The sequence below is a fragment of the Amphimedon queenslandica genome, unplaced genomic scaffold (assembly GCF_000090795.2).
Source record: "Amphimedon queenslandica unplaced genomic scaffold, v1.1 AMPQUscaffold_13522, whole genome shotgun sequence".
Classification (NCBI taxonomy): Eukaryota; Metazoa; Porifera; class Demospongiae; order Haplosclerida; family Niphatidae; genus Amphimedon; species Amphimedon queenslandica.
In genome coordinates this window covers 1677839-1698419 of record NW_003546242.1, presented here as the reverse complement: position 1 = coordinate 1698419, position 20581 = coordinate 1677839, and the positions used below count along the sequence as shown (strand labels likewise).

General features: G+C 33.9%; 4 protein-coding genes and 1 long non-coding RNA gene across 9 annotated transcripts in view; 3 read left to right on the top strand and 2 right to left on the bottom strand.

Moving 5' to 3' along the window:
* Positions 1 to 5: 5 nt before the first annotated feature.
* LOC100631557 (uncharacterized) lies at positions 6 to 7037 on the bottom strand. Its single transcript, XM_003382308.3, has 30 exons — positions 6941 to 7037; positions 6833 to 6900; positions 5905 to 6018; positions 5525 to 5596; positions 5160 to 5188; positions 4961 to 5028; positions 4825 to 4906; positions 4646 to 4775; positions 3375 to 3422; positions 3264 to 3324; positions 3174 to 3223; positions 3024 to 3111; positions 2919 to 2977; positions 2827 to 2876; positions 2699 to 2777; positions 2605 to 2640; positions 2418 to 2554; positions 2106 to 2370; positions 1940 to 2041; positions 1774 to 1890; positions 1558 to 1727; positions 1412 to 1508; positions 1194 to 1312; positions 1019 to 1146; positions 927 to 958; positions 671 to 775; positions 506 to 620; positions 402 to 454; positions 275 to 352; positions 6 to 232 (listed from the first exon to the last, which is right to left on the bottom strand). The coding sequence occupies exons 1-30, from the start codon at positions 6972 to 6974 to the stop codon at positions 89 to 91; spliced, it is 2730 nt and encodes a 909-aa protein (XP_003382356.3). The 5' UTR covers positions 6975 to 7037; the 3' UTR covers positions 6 to 88.
* A 43-nt stretch (positions 7038 to 7080) lies between these two features.
* On the bottom strand, positions 7081 to 11516 carry LOC105313575 (interaptin-like). Its single transcript, XM_011407129.2, has 2 exons — positions 11493 to 11516; positions 7081 to 11442 (listed from the first exon to the last, which is right to left on the bottom strand). The coding sequence occupies exon 2, from the start codon at positions 11419 to 11421 to the stop codon at positions 7177 to 7179; it is 4245 nt and encodes a 1414-aa protein (XP_011405431.1). The 5' UTR covers positions 11422 to 11442; positions 11493 to 11516; the 3' UTR covers positions 7081 to 7176.
* Positions 11517 to 11547: 31 nt separating this feature from the next.
* On the top strand, positions 11548 to 15905 carry LOC100640903 (peroxisomal multifunctional enzyme type 2). The gene is made up of 22 exons (XM_003382358.3): positions 11548 to 11646; positions 11688 to 11741; positions 12401 to 12508; positions 12561 to 12620; positions 12669 to 12737; positions 12787 to 12871; positions 12917 to 12981; positions 13029 to 13151; positions 13194 to 13285; positions 13674 to 13698; positions 13753 to 13818; positions 13906 to 13971; positions 14019 to 14171; positions 14231 to 14334; positions 14397 to 14508; positions 14549 to 14620; positions 14681 to 14787; positions 14867 to 15002; positions 15050 to 15243; positions 15288 to 15516; positions 15563 to 15693; positions 15739 to 15905. The coding sequence occupies exons 1-22, from the start codon at positions 11580 to 11582 to the stop codon at positions 15826 to 15828; spliced, it is 2208 nt and encodes a 735-aa protein (XP_003382406.1). The 5' UTR covers positions 11548 to 11579; the 3' UTR covers positions 15829 to 15905.
* Positions 15906 to 15923: 18 nt separating this feature from the next.
* LOC105313501 (cap-specific mRNA (nucleoside-2'-O-)-methyltransferase 2-like) overlaps positions 15924 to 20581 on the top strand; it is a 26531-nt gene continuing 21873 nt past the window's right edge. The window contains exons 1-2 of one of the 3 annotated variants that reach the window (XM_020001202.1): positions 15924 to 16747; positions 16797 to 16994. In XM_020001202.1, the coding sequence (XP_019856761.1) occupies positions 16007 to 16747; positions 16797 to 16994 (939 nt within the window). In that variant the 5' untranslated portion in view covers positions 15924 to 16006. Of the gene's footprint in view, positions 16748 to 16796; positions 16995 to 19555; positions 19617 to 19667; positions 19807 to 20581 lie in introns of those variants that run through there. The other 2 variants (XM_020001245.1, XM_020001294.1) reach the window with 2 other exon arrangements.
* Positions 17121 to 19520, top strand: LOC109585807 (uncharacterized). Of its 3 annotated transcripts, none has more exons than XR_002186685.1 (3): positions 17121 to 17714; positions 17757 to 18700; positions 18751 to 19520. It is a non-coding gene; the product is annotated as an uncharacterized LOC109585807 (long non-coding RNA). The 3 variants fall into 3 exon arrangements; XR_002186676.1 differs by having other exon boundaries at positions 17757 to 19065; positions 19110 to 19520; XR_002186697.1 differs by having other exon boundaries at positions 17757 to 19065; positions 19103 to 19520.

Sequence of the window (20581 nt, the reverse complement as noted above, 5' to 3'; positions counted from 1 at the left end):
AATTAAAATGAGTTGACTTATTGTAATTACTATAACATCATTTTATGCATTGTACTTAAAAAATTAAACTAGGAAATTTATCATTCTATCATGTACTACATGTAGTAGGTATATCAACACTGTTGTTTAAAACTTTTAATGCTGGGTGGAGAACTGCTTGTCGTCTCTGTTGATGTAGGAAGTACAACAATTCAACTCGGTCTAGCCTCATTTTCTCTACATAATCTCTTTCCTGTTATAAACCATAATTACTGTAGTATTAACTATAACTAACTCTGTATTTAAGTGTGAAGTTATACTTTGATAATTGCGTCGCAAACTTCACAACTTCTCTGTCAAAAGCGTCAATGTCCTATTTTAATTTGAAGAACATAATTAAATATTAAGATAATTTGAGTCACTTTGTGCAAAGTAGCTCTTTGTCTCGCTTCTTTTAATCTCAATAATGATGAACCTATAATAAAAGTATGATATCGCACCATTTTTATCTTTAAGTTGCTTGTACTTTTGCAAAAATGTCTTGTTGGATCAGAAGCATGTGCCTCAAAAGACTCAAGATGCTTTAATGCCATTTCTCTCTTCTCAATTACTTCACAGCAATTTTCCCACAAATTTAAAGCCTACATTACATTGTACATGCTAATATCAGCATAAAAATAGCAATACTTACTTTGTCAATATAAGAATGAAATTTTGGACGACTCAATTTAAATGCCATATCAAACTGATCATCATCAGATAACTGGAGCCTTATCCATATATTTTTCAGCCTTGCCTATTAATTACAAGCATATGTCATGTTATTAAATTCCATTTTTAGTACTCAAGATCACTTTACAATCTTTCAGGCATTAAATTGTTTGTGCATGTGCATGTACACACATGCACTCACCACATTTGCTGTGTATAAATACACATGCACATACCTGAACTACACTCCAGTTTGCAACAGGTGGACCTACATGAAATACCAAAAATATGAAACTGAAAATAATGAAGGGATAGAAGCAATAATAACCTTGTTCTTTCAGTAGTACTTCAGGATCATTTCCAAGCCCTCCCATTAAAACTGCATTAACATTCCACTTCCCAGGAGTATACAAATTTTTCTGCCTCAAAAGCTCAAACCTGTTCTTTTCTTTCATTCTAAATTGTAAATAAAAGGTACTTGCACACCAATTAATGCATCATACAGAAGATTTTGCTGTAGCTCTCGTAACTTTCTCTTTTTTTCCTCCTCTTTTTGTTCATCTTCAGAATCACTACCACTGGAATCATACATATGATGTATAACACCTAAATAATCTGAGCCCTATATGAACAATACCAAGAGCACATAATTACATGTACATGTATGTACTCTTGACAATACTGTACAGCACGTGCTAAAGAAATACGAAAATCAACTTACACGATCGGCTGCAAACTTAAAGTAATCATTTACAGAAACCGTATCTACAACTTTTGAGCTTTTCTTTTGACTTTTTGAAGTCAATGCTACTTTCTCTCTGTCAATTAAATAAATTATGATTTAAAATTACATTAAAAATGAATTACTGCTTAGAAGAAAGCCATTCTTTGCGGCTTTTGCCTTTCCAAGGAGGAAATCCAGCATGAACCAAACTTTCATTGACAATTCTAGTGCTTTTTCTGTGGTGAAGCGTGCTGGATGCATATACAGTAGACATTGTGATTTTGTCACTTATAAAAGGCTCCAACACTGGATCCTGAAACAAGATACTTCCAATAAGTGTTTGTGTTCATAGTTTATACTTTGTCAAAGGCTAAATGCTCTTTTGGAAGAGTCTGAGACAGCTCTTCATATATTTCATATATATCATGACCTTCTTTTAAATTAGAATCCAGTTGCTCAAGTGTAACAATATCCAGCTAATGAAGAATTAATAGAACACTGACTGGTTATAATAACTTTTCTCACATCACTAGTTAGCTCATTGTAGACTGCTGGTTGAGACTGAAGTCTAAGAGAAAATACTGGAGATCTTTCACTAACACGGACATTTGATGCACGGCCAATATGCTACATGTACATGGAAAAAGAAGAGATTAAATACATTGCAATTATTATCAATAATGGTGCATACATTTTGGGGTAATGCCATTGCCAAGACATCAGGCTGCTTAATAGTATCTTTCAAAAGCTCAACCTCAGAAATACATGATTCATCATTAACACATTTAGATGATGGTGACTTGTTAGTTAGGTCAAGCATTTCATTTGAGCCGTCTGAAAGAGATTGATGCGACAAAGAAATTTTTATGCCATCAGAATTTAATGATTCATGAAGGCTTGAATCAAATGGTGCATTAATTTCTGAGTAATCAGTGCCAGTGTTATTAAATGATGAGCTAGAATTATAAAAATCACCTTATTGTAAAACAAAACTACTGCTAACTTTAAACTATATTTTAATGGGATCTGATGTAGCAGAGACTGAGCAGGACTCTGCTTAACAGGTAACACTGCTGGAATAGGCTCTGCTTCATGTCCTGATGGTTGCTGCTTTTTCACAAAAGAAGTAAATGTATGAGCCTACAGTATCATAATAATACGTACACACCCATAGCATTAAAAAGTCATACAGCTAGTAAGGGAGAAAGATCACCAGATGTATTACCCTGATTATAAAATAAAACAAAACATTAATAATTTGAACATGTACAACACACAACTAACCTGCTCAAGCATGACCATTTCTTGAAGTGACAAGGTCTTAATGTCATTTCTAAGCATTTCATCAGTATAGTCACCCAAGCTGAAAGCAAATGCAGTATCGTTAATGCTCAATCTATTTCAAATGGCACCTTGTTTTGACTTGTCCTAAACATTTGTTTTCAGGAAAAACTTGTAGACCCTTTTAAATAGATTAAGAGTTTATAATTTTACTGTATTGTACTTTTAATGTGTTAAGACTAGGAGAGTCCCAAAGGCCAAGAAATTGCTTTTTACCTTTACCTAAAAAATTCATGTTGCTACATATTGATTCAAGTTTCCAGCTTACCAGTGGAATGTTGCATGCCTAAGTCATAAAGAAGGGCATCTGTGGGAAAAGTTGGCTCTGACGGTACCTTGCTGAATTTAGAAAAATTCTTCAGAAAACAGGAAGCAAAATATTATCTATATCTGTACAATTAAATCAAATTATACTTACATGTAAATGATGAAATGGTTCAGTCTCATTGGATTCAGTACTATTTAAATCTATTGTATTTTAAAAAATGAAAAATACACAATATATTACCCTCTTCATCAGAATAATAAGTTTTGCTGTTATTTGTTGTACAGTTCTGAGGAGAGGCTGACTATAAAATACAAAAGCAGTGAATAGCATTACATGTACATGTAAACTAACATGATCTGTGGCTAAGTTTTGTAGTGACAAAGGATACTTTAGCTGCACCTATCAAAGTAGCATAAATATACATGTGCATGTAGCATTAACTATAAGCAGGTTATCCCACAAAGCATGCTACATATGAATGAAAAACATGCTTTCTGATAAGTCTTATATACATATACATGTATGCATGAACGTGTAGTATACAGCTTTTGGAGCACTTTTAAAAATTCATTTTTTAATTGGAATAAGATCAAAATTTTTATGCAACATAAAAACATGTATATGCATAAAAAAGTTAAAATGGAGACTTCTCTTTAAGCAATTTATTGTGGAACTTGACCACAGTCCCCGTTAGTACACAACCAAATGTTATTGCCTTAAATCAGGACTGATATCAGTCTGAATCATACTGATATCAGTCCTGAATCATGGTTTTCGTGTAATCAGTCATGATACAACAGCGAAAATCAGCAAAGATACAATCATAATAAAGCTTTTACTGATCCATGCCAAAATATCAGGCATGATCTAGAAAATAATGTGTCAGGGCTGTACCAGTGTAGACATGGTCCATTATTTTGGGGCAAAAGTGCTGATTCAGGCATAATAACTTTTAGTTGTGTACAGGAACTTTTCCAGCAAATTTAAATTATTTTAATCAGAATCGGCTCAAATTTTTTACACAACATAAGTATATGTAAAGTAAAAATGGAGAATTCCTTCATCTTTATATTTGGTGAAATTGACCAAAGTCCAAAATTATATACAGTACAGGATGTTTGGCCTAATTTTGAGCAACTTCATTTATGTTTTTAAAATGCAATTTTAATTAGAAAGAGCTCAATATTTTGCATGCAAAGTAAAAAAACCTGTATATGCATCATATAAAATAAAATGGAGAATTTTCTCATAGTAAATTTGGTTTGAATTTGACAAAAGTCCCTGTACTAGGGTAGTTGACCCTAATTTTCGACCTAATTTAAAATTTATGAAAATTTGATTTTGATTAAAATGAGCTCAAAATTTTATATAAAATAGGAGTACATATTGCACCAGAAATTATTGAAAAGAAGAATTTCCAACTAGTAATTTCTGACGCAATTCGACCAAAGTCATGTACTATGGTCATTGACCTAATTTTTGAGCAACTTTAAAATGTACTGATAAGGAACTCAATACAAAATCCAGTGGGAACTCTGCTTTAAAGTGCATACATGTACATGTACAAATATAGCCGAGGGTAGATAATACTGTAGAAAGGGCTTATGGTTAATTAGACTTACTTTATAAACCTCATCAAGGTCATCAACTCCATGAGAAAGCTGGTCTATTGTATCTGTTGCTTGATATGCTGAAGGAGCTCCTTTTTGAAGCCTTGCTATGATTTTTCTCCTTATGAAAGGGATATTAATCCTATTATTTATCAACACATGATAGCTTCACTATAAAAACAATAATGAACCTTTTATTAGCAACAATAATTAATTCAGCATGTAAACAGCTAATTTGTGTTGAGGCATGAAGTGTATCTTCAGACTTTAGTCCTAAAACAGTTAAAAATTTCTACAACACACGTGTAGGTATCATCATAAGCTCACTGCATGCTTTAGCAAGGTAACTTCTGAATAGTGCTTCCAAAATTGTTGAAACTTCAACAAATATAAGCCTGTAAAAATACTTGTACATGTCATTAATGATTATTACAAAACATTACTATACAGTTTGTATCTGTAATGCTCACGTTTACACACAAACACATATGTATTGTTCATGTACATGTCACTTACACGTACATACCTGTGCAGTTCCTTATTACTAGATGGTGACTATACAACAAAAGAAGATCATAAAATAATAAAATACAGTGAAATTTGTAGTGAAAACTTTCTGCCATGCTAGCTTTTTTAGAGTGCATTGTATACTGTACATATACATGTAAATGTAAACTGTACATGATATTGAAAAAAATTGTGAAACATTGACTTTATCATTACTTGTAATTTAAGTTAGTACAATACAAGCTAGTTTACCAAAAAAATTCCATGCATGGTATACATATAAAAAAATCTTCATATCAATACATGTAAGGAGAATATAAATAAAAACCTACATGTGTATAATACAAGTACATGTGTATAATAATAAGCATGCAATCTACTCACCAAGAAAGGGTCATCAATTTGACGATGAATTACAGAAAACTGACTTGCTAGTTCTCCAATTAAAATTTTTGCCTATAAAGTAACATACAGTGTATGTACATGTACATGTACATCATGCTCTATTATCGTCTGAAGTATTAACTACACATGCATGTTGTAAACTGTAGAAAATCATTCACAAAATAGAACAATTGTGATGTACATGTACAAAAATTGCCATAAACAGTATGATCTTCTTGCTAACAAAACAACAATGCACAAAATTAAATTTGAAAAATTGTCTGCTTTATAAAGCTTGAACTAATTCTACCTAACTTCTTTATTATGGTACAAAGTCAATAATGAACTCTTGGTAGTAAAGTTATTAGTTAAATTTTTACTAGAGATTCCTGGTCTTCAATACTTATCCCTTTTAAATTATAGTGAGGTTGAAATCTTGGTAACAAAACCTCTAAAAGGTCAGCATAACTAGCTGGAACAGCAGATATTGCTTCCTATAAATGAAATACAGCTAATTAAGACAAGACAATGAAAATCATAAATAAACAAACAACATGTACCAAATTGATACAAAAAAGAAGCAATCACATGTTCATGTACATGTAAATACAAGGATATTATAAAAACAAACATGGTAGAATATGAATCATAAGTCCCTAAAATATGAAACATTATCTACTGTATCACAAAACTGGGCTACCCTATAGCTACATGTACATGTACATGCATATGCACATACATGTACATGTATTTATAGTTACCAGTAACTATATGTATGCACATAGATACTTGCTATCAGAGGTGTAGTAACTCTACACAAAATGGTTTTACCAGCCATAATTGACAAAAGGTACCTTATGGCGGGTAGTGAAATTTGTCTTTCTAGCCTAAGAAATCCAACTTCTTGAGCCCCATTTATCATAAAATTATTCCACAGGATGCAAAAAGTTACCATGAAACTTTTAGAAACAATGATTGTCTAACAAAGCACTCACAGGTTGATATTTTCCATTATAACGATCAATTTTAAAATCCACCATAAGGGCCCTTTTGTCAATTATTGTCACAATTGCTGCATTTGTTCTAAATTTTAAGAATACTCTACCCACAAGGCCCAATTACTTGCAATTGTTTCAAGTTTTAGCCCTAGTGGAGAAAGTATTCACGGAGAGAGGGGCTGGCTACCCAAGACAAGGGAAATCCCATTATGTGAGCTAAGTTTTAGCCAATTATATACAATTCGTGATGAACTAATTGTTTTAGTTTCAAGAATGCTAAAAAATTACACTGCATTTACAGTAAACTTACATTCATTGGAATGTGTTTTACAACAAAATCATCTTCTGATGGTGAAGTATTAGCTCCATCCAATGACTCTATTAGTAACTAAAAAAATGGCGCACTGAATGTACTAACCATCTTCTGAGTCAGTATCAAACAGAGACAGCATAATAAAAAAAAAAACCAAACTGTTGATTTCACTTCTTGTTCGTTTCCCTAGAAACACACCACACCTCTTTTACAAGATTTTAGTATGCATTGTTAATCATTAAAACTTTTTGCTGTATCAAACTTCGGCAAATTAAAATTTAAAAAAAATGTAATACAGACTATAATAAATAATAATTATAACAATAATGGGTCTAGATTTATTAAGTTCGTACACGATCCAATAAATCAGGCTGGTTGTCCATTATTACTTTAAGCAGGCTCTCAATATATTTGTGAAGTCTTTCACATTTGCTTTCAGCAGAATTTTGAGACCTTTTTGTAGAATCTAGCTCATTTTTCATAGATATCAACTCAGATTTAAGCTGCTTATGTAGTTCTTTCTCTTCATGCAAAAATTGCTTTTCACAGCTTAATTGATGACTGGTAGCTCGAAGTTCATCTTGCAATTCCTTTAGTTTCATAGTTGTTTCAGATAACTCATATTGCAATGCATTTACTTCATTAGTTTCAGCCTCCAACTTTGTCTTAAGAGATTCATTTTCCTTTTCTACGTGATCTTGAGACTTTGCTGCAATTTCTTGCTCAAAATCATACTTCAATCTTAATGCACCAAGCTCATCATTTAACATTGTTATTCTTTTGTGAAGCTCCTCTTTTTGAGTTTCTGCAATTTCCAGGCTTTGAACATTTTTCAGAAGCAATTCTTCGTGTTCTAATTTACTACTTTTGAATGCTTGAATATGCTTGTCGTGTTCACACTGAAGTTCATGAAGGTGCTCTTGAACTTTTTTTAGCTGGTCATTACTAGTTGTAAGCTTGGCCATCAGATCATTTTTGCTGTTGGAAATTTCTTCATTAGCTTTAAAAATTTGCTGCTGACAATCCTGAATAATAAGCTCTTTTTCATTTTCAACTTCTGTTACCTTTTGTGATGCATCATCACATTCCTTCTTTAGTGTTTTGATTATTTTTTGAAGCTCTTCTGTTTCCTTTAGATGTAAGATTTGGTTTTCACTCTGCAGCATATCAGCTTGTTCTTTTAAAGACAATATTTCTTTCTGCAAAATTGAATTTAACTGACGCTCTATTGCAATATTCTTTTCATGTTCTTGTACTTTAGCCATTGCTGTATCTAAATCATTTGTATATTGACTAATTTTGAAACTATTCTCTGATTCAGAATTTTTTAAGCACTTATTTAATTCTTCATTGATACCCTTCAATTCACGAATTTCAGCTTGAAGGTCATCCTGCTGTTTCTGATACTTGGAGCTATTCCTCTCCATCTGTTTCGATACTGCAATTCGTTCTTGCTCAAATTCAATCATCTTTGATTTTAATTCATTTGTTTTATCTTCTAAACTTGATCGGAGATCTTCAAATATAGCCTTTGACTGCTTATTTTCACTGACAAGTTGTAGCTGACACTTCTCTAGTGTCTTTTGTTCTTCCGTCAATGCTCTTTTCATAGCAGATAGTTCATTATTCAAGCTTACAATGGTGTCACAAAGTTCATCACTTCTACACTTTTCAAGACGTAGCTCCTCACTGAATTTAATTTTTGCATCAGTCAATTGTGAAATTTGTTCAGCAATTTGTGATTCCTTCTCAACCAAATTTTCTTGTAGCTGTTTATTTTTTTGAAGACTTTGCTTGTGTTCATTAAAAAGAATTTCATGCCTTTTTTGGAGCATGTCCATTTCTTCCATTAACTTAGCAGTAATATCTTCCTCAATTTTGGATTTTTCAAGATTGATGAGCATCAATTGGCTTTCATAGCTTTGAATCATAAGCTCCTTTTCTTTTTTTTCTTTTTCTAACTCTTTTAGAGCATTGGCTGTTATCTGTGATGCTTCAGCACGCTCCTTCTGAATGGTTTCATTCAATTCTTTTTCCTCCTTTGAGTGAATAACACGAATCGTTGTCATTTCATTTTGTAGTGCATTAGCGTGTTCCCTTAATGAAGCAATTTCATCTCGTTGAACTGAACCAGTACGGCGCTCAATTTGAAGCTCATCTTCATATTCCTTGTTTTTGGCAAGTGCTAAAACTAAATCAGAAGATTTCTGATTTAGTGCTGCACTTTTTTCTGTACTCTCAGACTCTGAAGAGTGTAAGCGTTGAAATAATCTGGCATTGATATCTTTAAGTTTACTAATGTCAACTTGCATGCCTGCTTGCTGCCCTTGGCATTCAGTTTTTAATTTTTCTAACTGCTTCCAAACTTCTACTCGTTTTTCCTCAATTTGAATTAATCCATGACTTAATATGTTGGTTTTAGCTTCTAATTCTGTATGAAGACCTTCAATGACAGTGTTTAGCTGCTTAATTTCATTGACAAGCTGCGATTGACACTTTTCATTATCCTCTTGTTTTACTTTGAGTGCACTTTTTAGTGCTACTATTTCACTGGTTAAATTTACAATGGTGTCACTAAGCGTATTATTTTTATTTCTTTCTACCAATAATTCATCGCTATTTGACTTTCCTGTAAGTTCTGCCTGAGACAACTGCAAAATTAGACTTTCAATTTGTGACTCCTTCTCAACCAGGGTTTCTTCCAAACGCTTACTTTTAGAAAACGTTGCGTTTTGTTTGTCGGAGAGACTTTCATGTTTTGTTAGAAGTTCATCCATTTCCTTTTTAGCTCGAAGTACTTCATTTCTGGCAGTAGAATAAGCTTTAACAAGTTCTTCCTCCAATCTAGATTTTTCTTGATTAGCTTGGGCAATTTGGATTTTGTGATCTTGAATAATAAGTTCCTTTTCCTTCTGCAATTTTTCTGAAAGTTTCAATAACTTCTCGGAAAAATCAACACGTTCTTTTTCAATGGTATCGTTAAGACCTTCTTGAGTTTCTTTATCTTTCTGACGCAAAACATGAAGCTCTGTTAATTCATCTTGCATTGCATCCACTTGCTTTCTCAAAATAGCAACTTCATTTTGTATTGCTAAGTTTGACTGACGTTCGTTTGCAAGCTCTTTCTCACATTGCTGATTTCTAGAAATTGCTAAATCTAAATCAGAAGATGCTAAGCTAAGTGGTGTACTAAATTTTTCACTTTCTTTTTTGCATTGAAAATTGTTATCACTAACAGTTGTGTGAATAGGCACCTTGTGCCCAGTTGCATTTCTATCTGGATTCTCTGTGGATTCCTCCTCGATTTGCTTGGACATCTCCTCATCATCAAATATTGCTGGCGCTAGAGTAATATGGGTAGGCATAGTTTCTGTCTTATCTTTTTTAAACTCCTCCTGCTCCTTTAACAGTTGCACTTGAATACCGACAACTTTGGTTTGTAGCTCTTTATTAGCCTCTTTCATTTGACATATCTCGCTTTTCAGAGAACTATTAGACTGACGTTCTTCAAAAAGTTCCCTTTCGTATGTCTGAATTTTTTCCTTAGCTGCAAGCAATTCAGAATTCTGTTGACATATCTTACTATTCAAAACTGTTAAGCGGTGAGCTAGCTCTTCGTTTAACTTCTTGAGATTTGCATTAGTTGCAAGAATGGTATTTTGCTCTGCTACGTGTTCTAATTTCATACGATCAAGCTGGCTTGAAATTTCTTCTGTTCTTTGTTTGCTTGCATGCAGCTGTCTATTTAACTCATCAGCCGTATCTTGTAATTTAAGTTGGAGGTCATTAACAATACTGTCTAAATCATTTCTTTCTAAGTCCCACTTCTTCTGACATGCTGAAACAGCGTCTTGCTCTTCTTTTAACTTAATCTTCAAGTTTCTCAATTTTTGATGAAGTTCCTCATTTTCCTCATGAGCTTTAGTTAAATTTGATGCCTCAGAAACTTGATTTTGAGAGATCTGTAATCTTTGAGCATGAATCTGTTGTTCCTTTGTAGTCAAATCTTGTTTTAGCCGTATACATTTGCTCTCAAACTCTTTAATACGATCGTCATGCCTCCTATTTATTTCACTTATTTCTGCCTTTAATAGTGATACTTGATTTCTTGTGGCTAAAAGATCAGATGATAAATCATGCTTCATTGAGATATTTGTTTCAATGGTGTTTTGTTTTCTGTGTGTTTCACTGAGATCGCCCATGAGCACCGAACACTTATGCTGCTGTCCACTTGATTCTAGTCGTTCCTCTAATTGCAGGATGTTAAGCCTAAGAGACTGCACTTCAGAATCGGACTCGCATAGCATGCGTGAATATGAATTAGTCACATTGGTTATGAGGGATTCAGCAGTAATAATTCTTTCACTTAGTTCATTTAATAGAGGCATCAATTGCGACTGCTCAACACTTTTGTTATTAGAAGAAGCACGCTTTAACTTCATGTGAATCTCACGAGACTTGCTTGTCCATTCAATAAGCTGCTGTTCAAGGGGGATAGCCAATGAGTAAGCAGAAGACGCTTTTGTACGACGACCATGCACTGGTAGTAAAGTTGGTGTGCGTAAGGGTTGGTTTGTAGCTGCCATAATTACTTGGTACTATCCTTCCTATAACAAAGAGAATAAAAATATATGTTGTTTAATTTCAAACGCATTACCTCTTCGCCCATTTTTTGTTTTGTTAGCCTGAGCCCCACCCTATTTTTTTTTGCTAATCCTAACCACGCCCCTATTCAAAGGTCATCATGTCTGGTGCTAGGTCTCTTCTGCGATTTGATGGCAGGGTCGCCATTGTCACAGGAGCAGGGAGAGGTAGGAATTGTTATTGTTGTTTTATTTTTAAAGCACTGTAGGTATTGGTCGTGACTATGCTTTGCTTCTTGCTTCAAGGGGAGCTAAAGTAGTTGGTATGTTCACTCACTATTATTAATCGTGTAAATATCATGAAGTTCTATACTAGCATAGAAATGTGCAAGAAAATAGTGGAATTGGTGCTATTTTGATTGCGACCTCTGGCATCAAGTCAAATTATTAACAGTTAATCTTAATTGCCACTTGTGAAACTAATTAATAATTATTGTGGGTTTCCCACAAAGCATGCTAATTGAGCTAATATCATGGCATGTAGCTCTTTAAAAAAATAATTGTGAACTCTATTGAAATTTATATTAAGCATGTACATGTATTTTACATTAGAAAAAATTATAAAAACGACTGGATTTTTAGGCAACTTAAAAAAATTATTAAAAAATTGGAACTTGATCTCATAATATTTAAGTGCATGTGTATGTACATGTATATATACACAACATGCATTAAAAAATTAAAGAAATGGAATTTTCTCCTAGCCATTTTTGATGAAATTTGGCCAAAGACCCTGTCTTTGATTAAAAAATCCAATTTTTAAGGCAACCCTCAAATTTACTACTTTGTAATATTGTCAATCTATTACCATTTAACCATTAAACCTTAATTATTTTTCTTAACTATTTTAACCTTTTTTCTTATATACCAAACTATAATCAAAATATCTATAGCAATTTATGCATGCCTATTGTTTTTCTAGTTAATGATCTTGGGGTAGATCTTACAGGTCTTGGTAAAAATAGTAAACCAGTTGATGAAGTTGTGCAGACAATTAAGTCTTTTGGAGGAATTGCAGTTCCAAATTATGGTATACCAATTTTTGTAATAATATTTAATTATTTATTATGAGAAATGCATAGACTCGGTGGAAGATGGAGAGAAAGTTATCAAAACAGCTATTGACAATTTTGGTAGAATAGGTAAGCATTGCTGTGAACTTGATATCAATAAGTTATTATTATTGTTAGATATTTTGGTGAATAATGCTGGAATAATTCGCGATAAATCATTCTCTCGTATAAGTGATCTTGACTGGGGTATTTTTGTCTATAGTTACATGTAGTATTTGATTTTATTTTTTTGTAGATCTTGTACATAAGGTCCACCTCAGAGGGTCATTTATGTGTACTAGAGCTGCATGGCCTTATATGAAACAGCAAAAATATGGCCGGTAAATTTTGTTTCAAAATGTACATGTATATGTATGTTTTAATAGTATCATAATGACTTCATCAACTTCTGGTTTGTATGGAAACTTTGGTCAATCAAATTACAGTGCTGGTAAGTCATTGTTTTTATTGTTACTAATTTGTATTAATGATTGACAGCCAAACTTGGTTTGGTCGGTTTCATGAATACATTGGCTCTTGAAGGACAAAAATATAATGTTTTTTGTAATACCATTGTCCCTGCTGCTCTGTCAAGACTTACTCAAGGACTAATTCCAGAAGGTACTTAGCTTTATTATGTCATTATGTTTCTGTTGTTAATAGAGGTTGGTGAGATATTCAAACCTGAATATATTGCTCCAGTGGTGTGCTACATGTGTCATGAAAACTGTACAGAAAATGGAGTTGTAATAGAGGTAACAATTGATGCAACAAAAATACTTAAGACAAAATGGGATTCAATCTAATGCTTGTGCATACATTGTATATCCCTTGCACATGTATATACATGTACATGTACGTGTATATGTAGATTGATAATTGTTAAAATGATTTCACTTTAACAGCTAAGAATGTCGTTTTGAATACATGAAGTATTTCCACAATGAATAATAGCAGTATTATGGCACATGAATAAATTTTCTGTGAACTATTTCACACGTACAGTAGCATTAGTTTGCCAATAAAATTATTATGTCATATATAAATTTTTCTTTTTTGTTGTACATGCACAGTAAATACATGTACATGTAGGTCAGTGCTTGCTTAGGACTGATTTAATTTTTATTACTTTTATTTTTATAGTCTGCTGGAGGGTGGGCTGCAAAAGGTATCGCAACAAAATTGAATTAAAAAATAGTTAAAAAAATTAATTTTGTGTTAGTTCGCCTACAGAAATCTGGTGGTGTTGCTATGAGAAAGGCTGAAAATACTTTTTCTATTGAAGATGGTTAGTTATGTTATTTTTTTGGTATTAGTTGTAGTTTATATTGTTATATTTTTTTTGTTAAAATTGTCATTGTATTCTTACATGCAGTTCAATCTAATTGGGATGCTATAACTGATATGACATGTAACCCTCTCTACCACACATCAGCCTCTGGTAGGTACCTGTTGGAAATGAAACTTTGCATTTATTTTCAAGAGTAGAAGCAACTGCTCATACAGTGAAGTTAATACTAGAAAAGTTAAATGACTCAAGCAAACCTATTCCAACAAGTTTTGAATCTGCTATTGGATATCAATTCACAGCACCACCTTTTAATTATACTGAGCGGGATGTCATTTTATATGCCTTAGGAGGTACATTAATGTTGCATTAAACTACATGGGTATAATTTTATTTACTTACTGTGTTGCAGTTGGTGCTACTGTTTCTGAGAATGACACATCTCAATTAAAATTTCTTTATGAAGGTCATGAAGAATTCAGTGTTATTCCTTCGTATGCTGTCATTCCTGCTCAGGTATGGATGCCTGTATGGTGATGTGTACAATATGTATTAACTTCGTGTTCATGATATTTTAGAGTGCTATGACTGGAGTGATGACTGGTCTGCCTGCTTTTAGTCAGGTAAATTTGGCAAGAATGCTTCATGGAGAACAGTATATTGAAATTAAGAAACCATTCCCGACATCAGGTATTAATAAAAGAAATGAAAATGTGACAATTTTTTTCAGGAACTTTGAGCCACAAAGGTGTTATTAGTGATATTCTTGACAAAAAATCTGGGGCTGTTGTCTTGTTTGATGGTATAGTTTGTGTTGTTGATTGTGTATTATTTTTATTGTACCTCTCATATTTTATTATAGTTCAATCTTTTGATGAAACTGGAGATCTGGTAGCTTTCAATCAGTTTTCCATATTTATGGTGGGAGCTGGTGGATTTGGGGGAAAGAGAGATTCACCACATATTAAGGTATGTATAATGTGCTAGCTGTTAGTGGCAGTTGAAGTCAAAATGTATCTTGATTATTTGGTTTTGTTATACGTAATAGAAGTCACTTTCAGCTCCTTCTCGCAATCCAGATGCCTCTCTCCGAGAAAAGACTACCTCCAGCCAGGCAGCTCTCTACAGGCTTAATGGAGACTACAACCCTCTACATATTGACAAGGACTTTGCTGCTATGGGTGGTATGTGTTTGGTAATATGTGATTATTTGTTTTGAACTTTTTTGCAGGTTTCTCTACTCCCATTTTACATGGCCTTTGTTCATTTGGCTTTGCTGTTAGACATATTTTACGTCAGTATTGCAATAATGATACCACTATGGTCAAGGCTATTAAAGTTCGTTTCTCAAAGCCATTTTTACCTGGACAAACTCTCCAGACTGATATGTGGCAGGAAAATGAAAGGATATTCTTTTCGTGCAAAGTATTTTACTATTATTTTGACACTTGTTTGATAGTGTCTTGCAGTGTGTAGAATCAGGTGACACTGTTCTAACTGGAGGGTATGTGGATTTGCTGACAGCACCTTCTCTTTCTTCACAAGATTCTTCAAGTGACAAGGAATCCTTAAAATCAACTGCATTGTTTGAGCAGTTGAAATCTGTAATTGCAACCGGAGGGCCTGAATTTGTTAATAGGATACGAGCTGTTTACTTGTGGAATATTACCAAAGATGGGAATTTAGCATCACAATGGAGTATGTAATGTTTTAAATGTGTAAATGTAGCTAAAACTCTTTTTAGCTGTTGATCTTAAAAATCCTCCTGGTGCCGTATATCAAGGAGAGCCAAAAGCAACTCGAGCTGGTTGTACTCTAACTATATCAGATGATGACTTTATTCGGCTTGCAAATGGTGATCTTAATCCTCAACAAGTATTCTATCATTTTGTACTAAATAATATGAATTTTAATTGTTAGGCATTTTTTGGAGGAAAGATAAAGATCACAGGGAATGTGATGCTTAGTCAGAAATTGGCCCAATTGTTTAATCAGCAAAGCAAACTATAATAATTATTATAATTTTTGTCAAGTTGTTATAATTGTTTGGGTGAAAGTAAAATTTATTAGGGCTGTTTTAATTTTAACTCTTGAATGAAGCAGAAGCTCAAGTTCTGGTATAATAGTCACTAACTACCAATCGAACTAAACTACTCATTGTACTCAAGTTCATTACACAAATCCTGGCATGTTTGGAACTAGAAGGGGAGATTGGGGCCGTGGCAGTAGGGCACGTGGACGTGGAAGTTACCGAGGAGGAGACGAGTCGCCTGGTAGGCATAGGAAAGGCAATGCCAGTGATGAAGCAGAGGAACAAGTACGTGACCTTTTTTCAAAGAAATTCCAGTTTCATGATGAAATACCAAGCACATGGAAATTACCAGACCCACAACAAATATTTCATCATCCGCAATACAGTCACCGTAGCCTTCTTGACATAAGAAATAAGCTGAACAGTGTGAAAAGTAAATTGGATGACAAGGAAATCACCTCATGGCACCGCCACACCAAGTTCACAAATAGAGCTGGCAATATTATCCCAGAGGTCCGTAAGAGACATCAGCCTGAATTATGTACACAAGGCTGGACAAAGTTGCATGAAATTCTCACTGTCTTTAATATCGTGCCCGATTCTGTAATAAGGCTTAATTCGTTACACCTTTGTGAAGCTCCTGGTGCCTTTGTTACTAGCTTAAATCATTACCTCAAAATTCATCGAATGGATATTGTTTGGCAGTGGAGAGCAACTACTTTAAACCCCTATTATGAAGGCAACAGCACTGTAGCTCTCATTGATCAGGATCGATTTATGATAGAGACTATTGACAATTGGTATTTTGGACAAGATAACAGTGGCGATATAACGATCTGGGATAATGTTATTGGATTAGTTGAGAAGGTGAAGAAAGAATTGAAAGATGTCCACTTGGTAGGTCTTGCTTTTATAGTGTCTATAATTTTGTGCTATCTTTTATTAGGTAACTGCTGATGGTAGCATAGATTGTGCTAATAGTCCTGCTGAACAAGAGACTATTGTATCTCAGTTATTGTTTTGTGAAACAGTTGCTGCCTTTTTAGTATTGAGGGATGATGGGACATTCATTCTGAAATCATTTACAACCTTGGAATGCCAGTCAGCATGTCTTCTTTATTTACTGGCAACTTGCTTTAAAAAGGTTAGTGTTAAATGCATTTTTAATGAGCAGATGTCAATTTTTTGGTTTAAAAATTGATATATAAAGGTTTTCTGTGTATTGCACTATGATATTATACACGTACTTGTGCTTTTAAAGTGAATGATGCTTTAATGTTAGCTTTATTAATGCTCTTTGCAATTTTATTGTGGGTTTTTTTATTAGAGCTGGGCGATATCAAAATTTGTCCAATGATATATCGCTCAAAGTGACATATCATGATATTACTATTTATCACTTGAGTACATGTACATGTACACGTTGAATTATTATCATATTAAATTTTTAGCAAAAACTATCAAAGATTTTTAGCCAAAAATACCATTGTATTAACTTTGTCTGGTTTTAAACAAGTTCGTCTTGAAGACATGAGATTGCCAGATGTACTGAAAACTCTCTCGGAGGGAGAGCTGGTTGCACAGCAACATAAATACTTCCTTGCTAATGTGCTTAATGCCGGGAAAGTTTTGTTGTAAGACTTCCACCACTCTAATGGATTTAACTCTGAATCTAGTAGAGGATATTGAATGTATCTATCTATTTAATTTTGGATCTTCTCTTCGAGGGTTAAGGAAGTTTGGTTTAAAGTGTAAGTGCAGTGATTTTTTAGGGTATTTAGAGTTTCTTAGGCAAAAGTGGATCAGTGGAAGAGGAAGTTGAAGTGGTAGTAGCCACATCTTCAGTGTCATCTGGTTTCTCAGGGTAAAGTGTATACTTCTCAGACATCTCTTTACCTTCTTCTAGTATTTTCTTGATATTCACCTTGTCTGATTCAGCTACATGTATATACATGTATTCCATTTTAAATCTTTAATCGAGATATGATGCTGAGTTAAGAAATAGAAGGGTATCTTAATCACTGTACTTGCTTTCAAAGTAAGATTTCACTGCTCTTTTAAAATCTTTGGTAAGTTGTGTGTCGGATTCTTTTTGTAGAAGTGTGTCGGAGTACAAATGATGAAGTAGTGGAACTACAGCAGATATGGTCACGTGCTTTTCACCAGATGGAATGTCAGTAAAAGCATATAGTGGACCTAGGGCAGACCTCATGGACTCCAGAAATTTTATATCTTGCCATGATGGGATGAGATGAACAGATTTGCGGTCAGTACTACATGTGTAAGTACTTTTCGAATAGTGCTTTCCTGTTCAAGTATGCGCTCTATTATCTTGACTTTTGAGCCCATCTGGTTGGACAATCCTAAATAATAGTGTAATAACATGAATGAACCATTACATGATTATATCCTTACTGTGATAAGAGAGTGCTTGGGTAGTTTTAGCTCCCCTTGCATTATTGCTACATCTCTTCTTTTGTTCCAACTGTGAGAAAAATAAGATACTATCTTGTTGCATATACCAACTACCTTTGTAACACGATCATCACCTTTCACAGAGTTGGTTACAGCGAGGTGGAGATTATGGCCAAAACATGATATTCGATTCCAACCCAAAATGTCAGAAGCTAATATCATATTGGATCCATTATCTGTAGTAATACAGACTAAGCTACTGTTATTGAGTTCCCATTGCTGCATTGCCTGTGTTAACGCTTCTGAGATGTTAGACCCAGTGTGATCCTCTCGCTTGAACATAGTCTGAAGACATCTAGACTTGTGCTCCCATTCTTCATTGATGAAGTGTACTGTGAGACTGATAGAGGGTTCCATAGTATAGCTACTCCAAAGGTCAGTTGTAGCAGCATAATTATATATGTGTTTGAATTGAGAGGCAACAGAATTAATGTCAAACACGCGAGTATAACTGAGGAATTGCTGTCTGTGTAAAGTATTTTCGCCCTGGTAAGTCATACTTGGAGTCAAGAACTTCCATCATGTGTCTAAAGCCATCTTTCTCAACTGAATAGACAGGTAACATGTCCTTAGCTAAGTAGTATGTGACAGCATTAGACTAACAGCTTGCCATCTTTTACTATTACATGGATATTTGTAAAGTTTAGATTTAGTTGCTTGCTTGATGACTGGTGACTATTGGAAGTCTTGGTCTTACCCTCATTAACTTTAACAAACTCTTTGGGGTGATGATATCGAAGGTAAGAGAACAAATTTGTGGTATTACGACCTTTACAGCTTATAGGTTTGCTAACTTTCTTCTCCCAGCATATTTGGCACTTGGGATTTTCTTGATCTTTTCCAGCATCCTTCACAAACCCAAATTTTCCAGTATCCTTCACAAACCCAAAGTAGATCCATATTTGTGATTTGGTATTACTTTTAGACACTAGTTCTTGTTGTTGCTCTTCAATTTCCAGCTGTTCACTTGCTTTTTTTAGCCATTTTGTTTTTGTGTGACCATTAGTGATGTGCGATTCCGATACCAAAATTCTCGATTCTTCGATTCCTAGGCAGTATCAAATTGGTATCAAAGATTTCCAGTACCGAAAATATCGATTCTGAGTACAACCACACCCACTTAACTACAATAATGTTTAATAAACTACTAGTTAATTACAAACTAAAAATGTAAAAATAATTTTTATTGTTAAAAAATGACACCAAAAATGATAAATAATGCTTTTTCAGCTTCTCCAGCTACTGTCTCAGTCTTCTGGATTGTTGTTTGAATCTTTTAGATAATGAAAAAGTGAGTAAGTGAACAGTGAAGCCTGTTTTTACTGTTTATGGTCAATTCAAGCAGCAGTAACTTGCTGGAAGCACCTCTGGACTTTGACCTTCTCTGGTACTTGGAATTGTACTCAATACCATCGATACTCAGAGAAAAAGTACTCGGAATGGAACCGGATCAGATATCGCACATCACTAGTGACTATGTGGTAATTATTAATTAATTGATTTTTGACCGCCACTCCCAGTAATTATTGTCTTATTGATATATCATTGCAAAATTATGGACTCGATATCATTCAGTAACTAAATTGATGTTTTACCCGATATATATCAAAATATCAATATATCACCCAGCTCTATTTTTTATTGGTGTAGGCTGATAAAGTCCTTGTACATGTATATGTACATGCATACATGTATGTACATGTAAGTTACTCAATCTGTTTTACTCAATCTGTTTTAACTCTTAGCAAGGCAAAACTCATTCAATATAGAATAACAGCCTAAGAGATCTGATCAATGTGTCTTACATTTGTATATATGTACTGTCAGGAGCCCATAAAAGAAAAAGGAAAGGGTAGGAGCGCGCAACACCCACGCATTTAATTAAAATCACTGTAGCCTGCATAGCTTAATGAGTTTACTATTTTTAGAACAAGGTAAACCACACCCGTTTAGTAAAATGGCTACTAGTGTGAAGGTTGCTCTGAAAAAGAAGCTGTTTACATCTTAATACATTGTACCAGCAACAGATTTATTGAAAGAACTTAAAAAGATAAGTATGCTACCCCAAAAATTCAGCTCCTTACAGTAAAGCCTTCTCTCAATCAAGTGCAGCAAGTCTTTAGTCTGGAAAATCTCAAGGAGAATTAAGAACTGCGAGTTAGCAGGCCCTTTATATTGTGTAATGAAGGTATTTTCATTAATTTAAAGGGCTCTTCTGATTTGCTGTAGCTCTTAATTGTCCTCTAGACTCAGTTT

Bases quoted from the DNA above. Each gene is read 5' to 3' on its own strand.
- LOC105313575 (XM_011407129.2), bottom strand. From the start codon at position 11,421: ATGGCAGCTACAAACCAACCCTTACGCACACCAACTTTACTACCAGTG.
- LOC100640903 (XM_003382358.3), top strand. From the start codon at position 11,580: ATGTCTGGTGCTAGGTCTCTTCTGCGATTTGATGGCAGGGTCGCCATT. The intron at 14,788-14,866 runs GTATGTATAATG...TATACGTAATAG, and splicing joins GAGATTCACCACATATTAAG to AAGTCACTTTCAGCTCCTTC. The intron at 15,517-15,562 runs GTATGTAATGTT...AACTCTTTTTAG, and splicing joins GAATTTAGCATCACAATGGA to CTGTTGATCTTAAAAATCCT.
- LOC100631557 (XM_003382308.3), bottom strand. From the start codon at position 6,974: ATGCTGTCTCTGTTTGATACTGACTCAGAAGATG. The intron at 3,325-3,374 runs GTTAGTTTACAT...TGTATTTTATAG, and splicing joins AAAACTTAGCCACAGATCAT to TCAGCCTCTCCTCAGAACTG. The intron at 2,778-2,826 runs GTGCCATTTGAA...ATTTGCTTTCAG, and splicing joins TTAGGACAAGTCAAAACAAG to CTTGGGTGACTATACTGATG.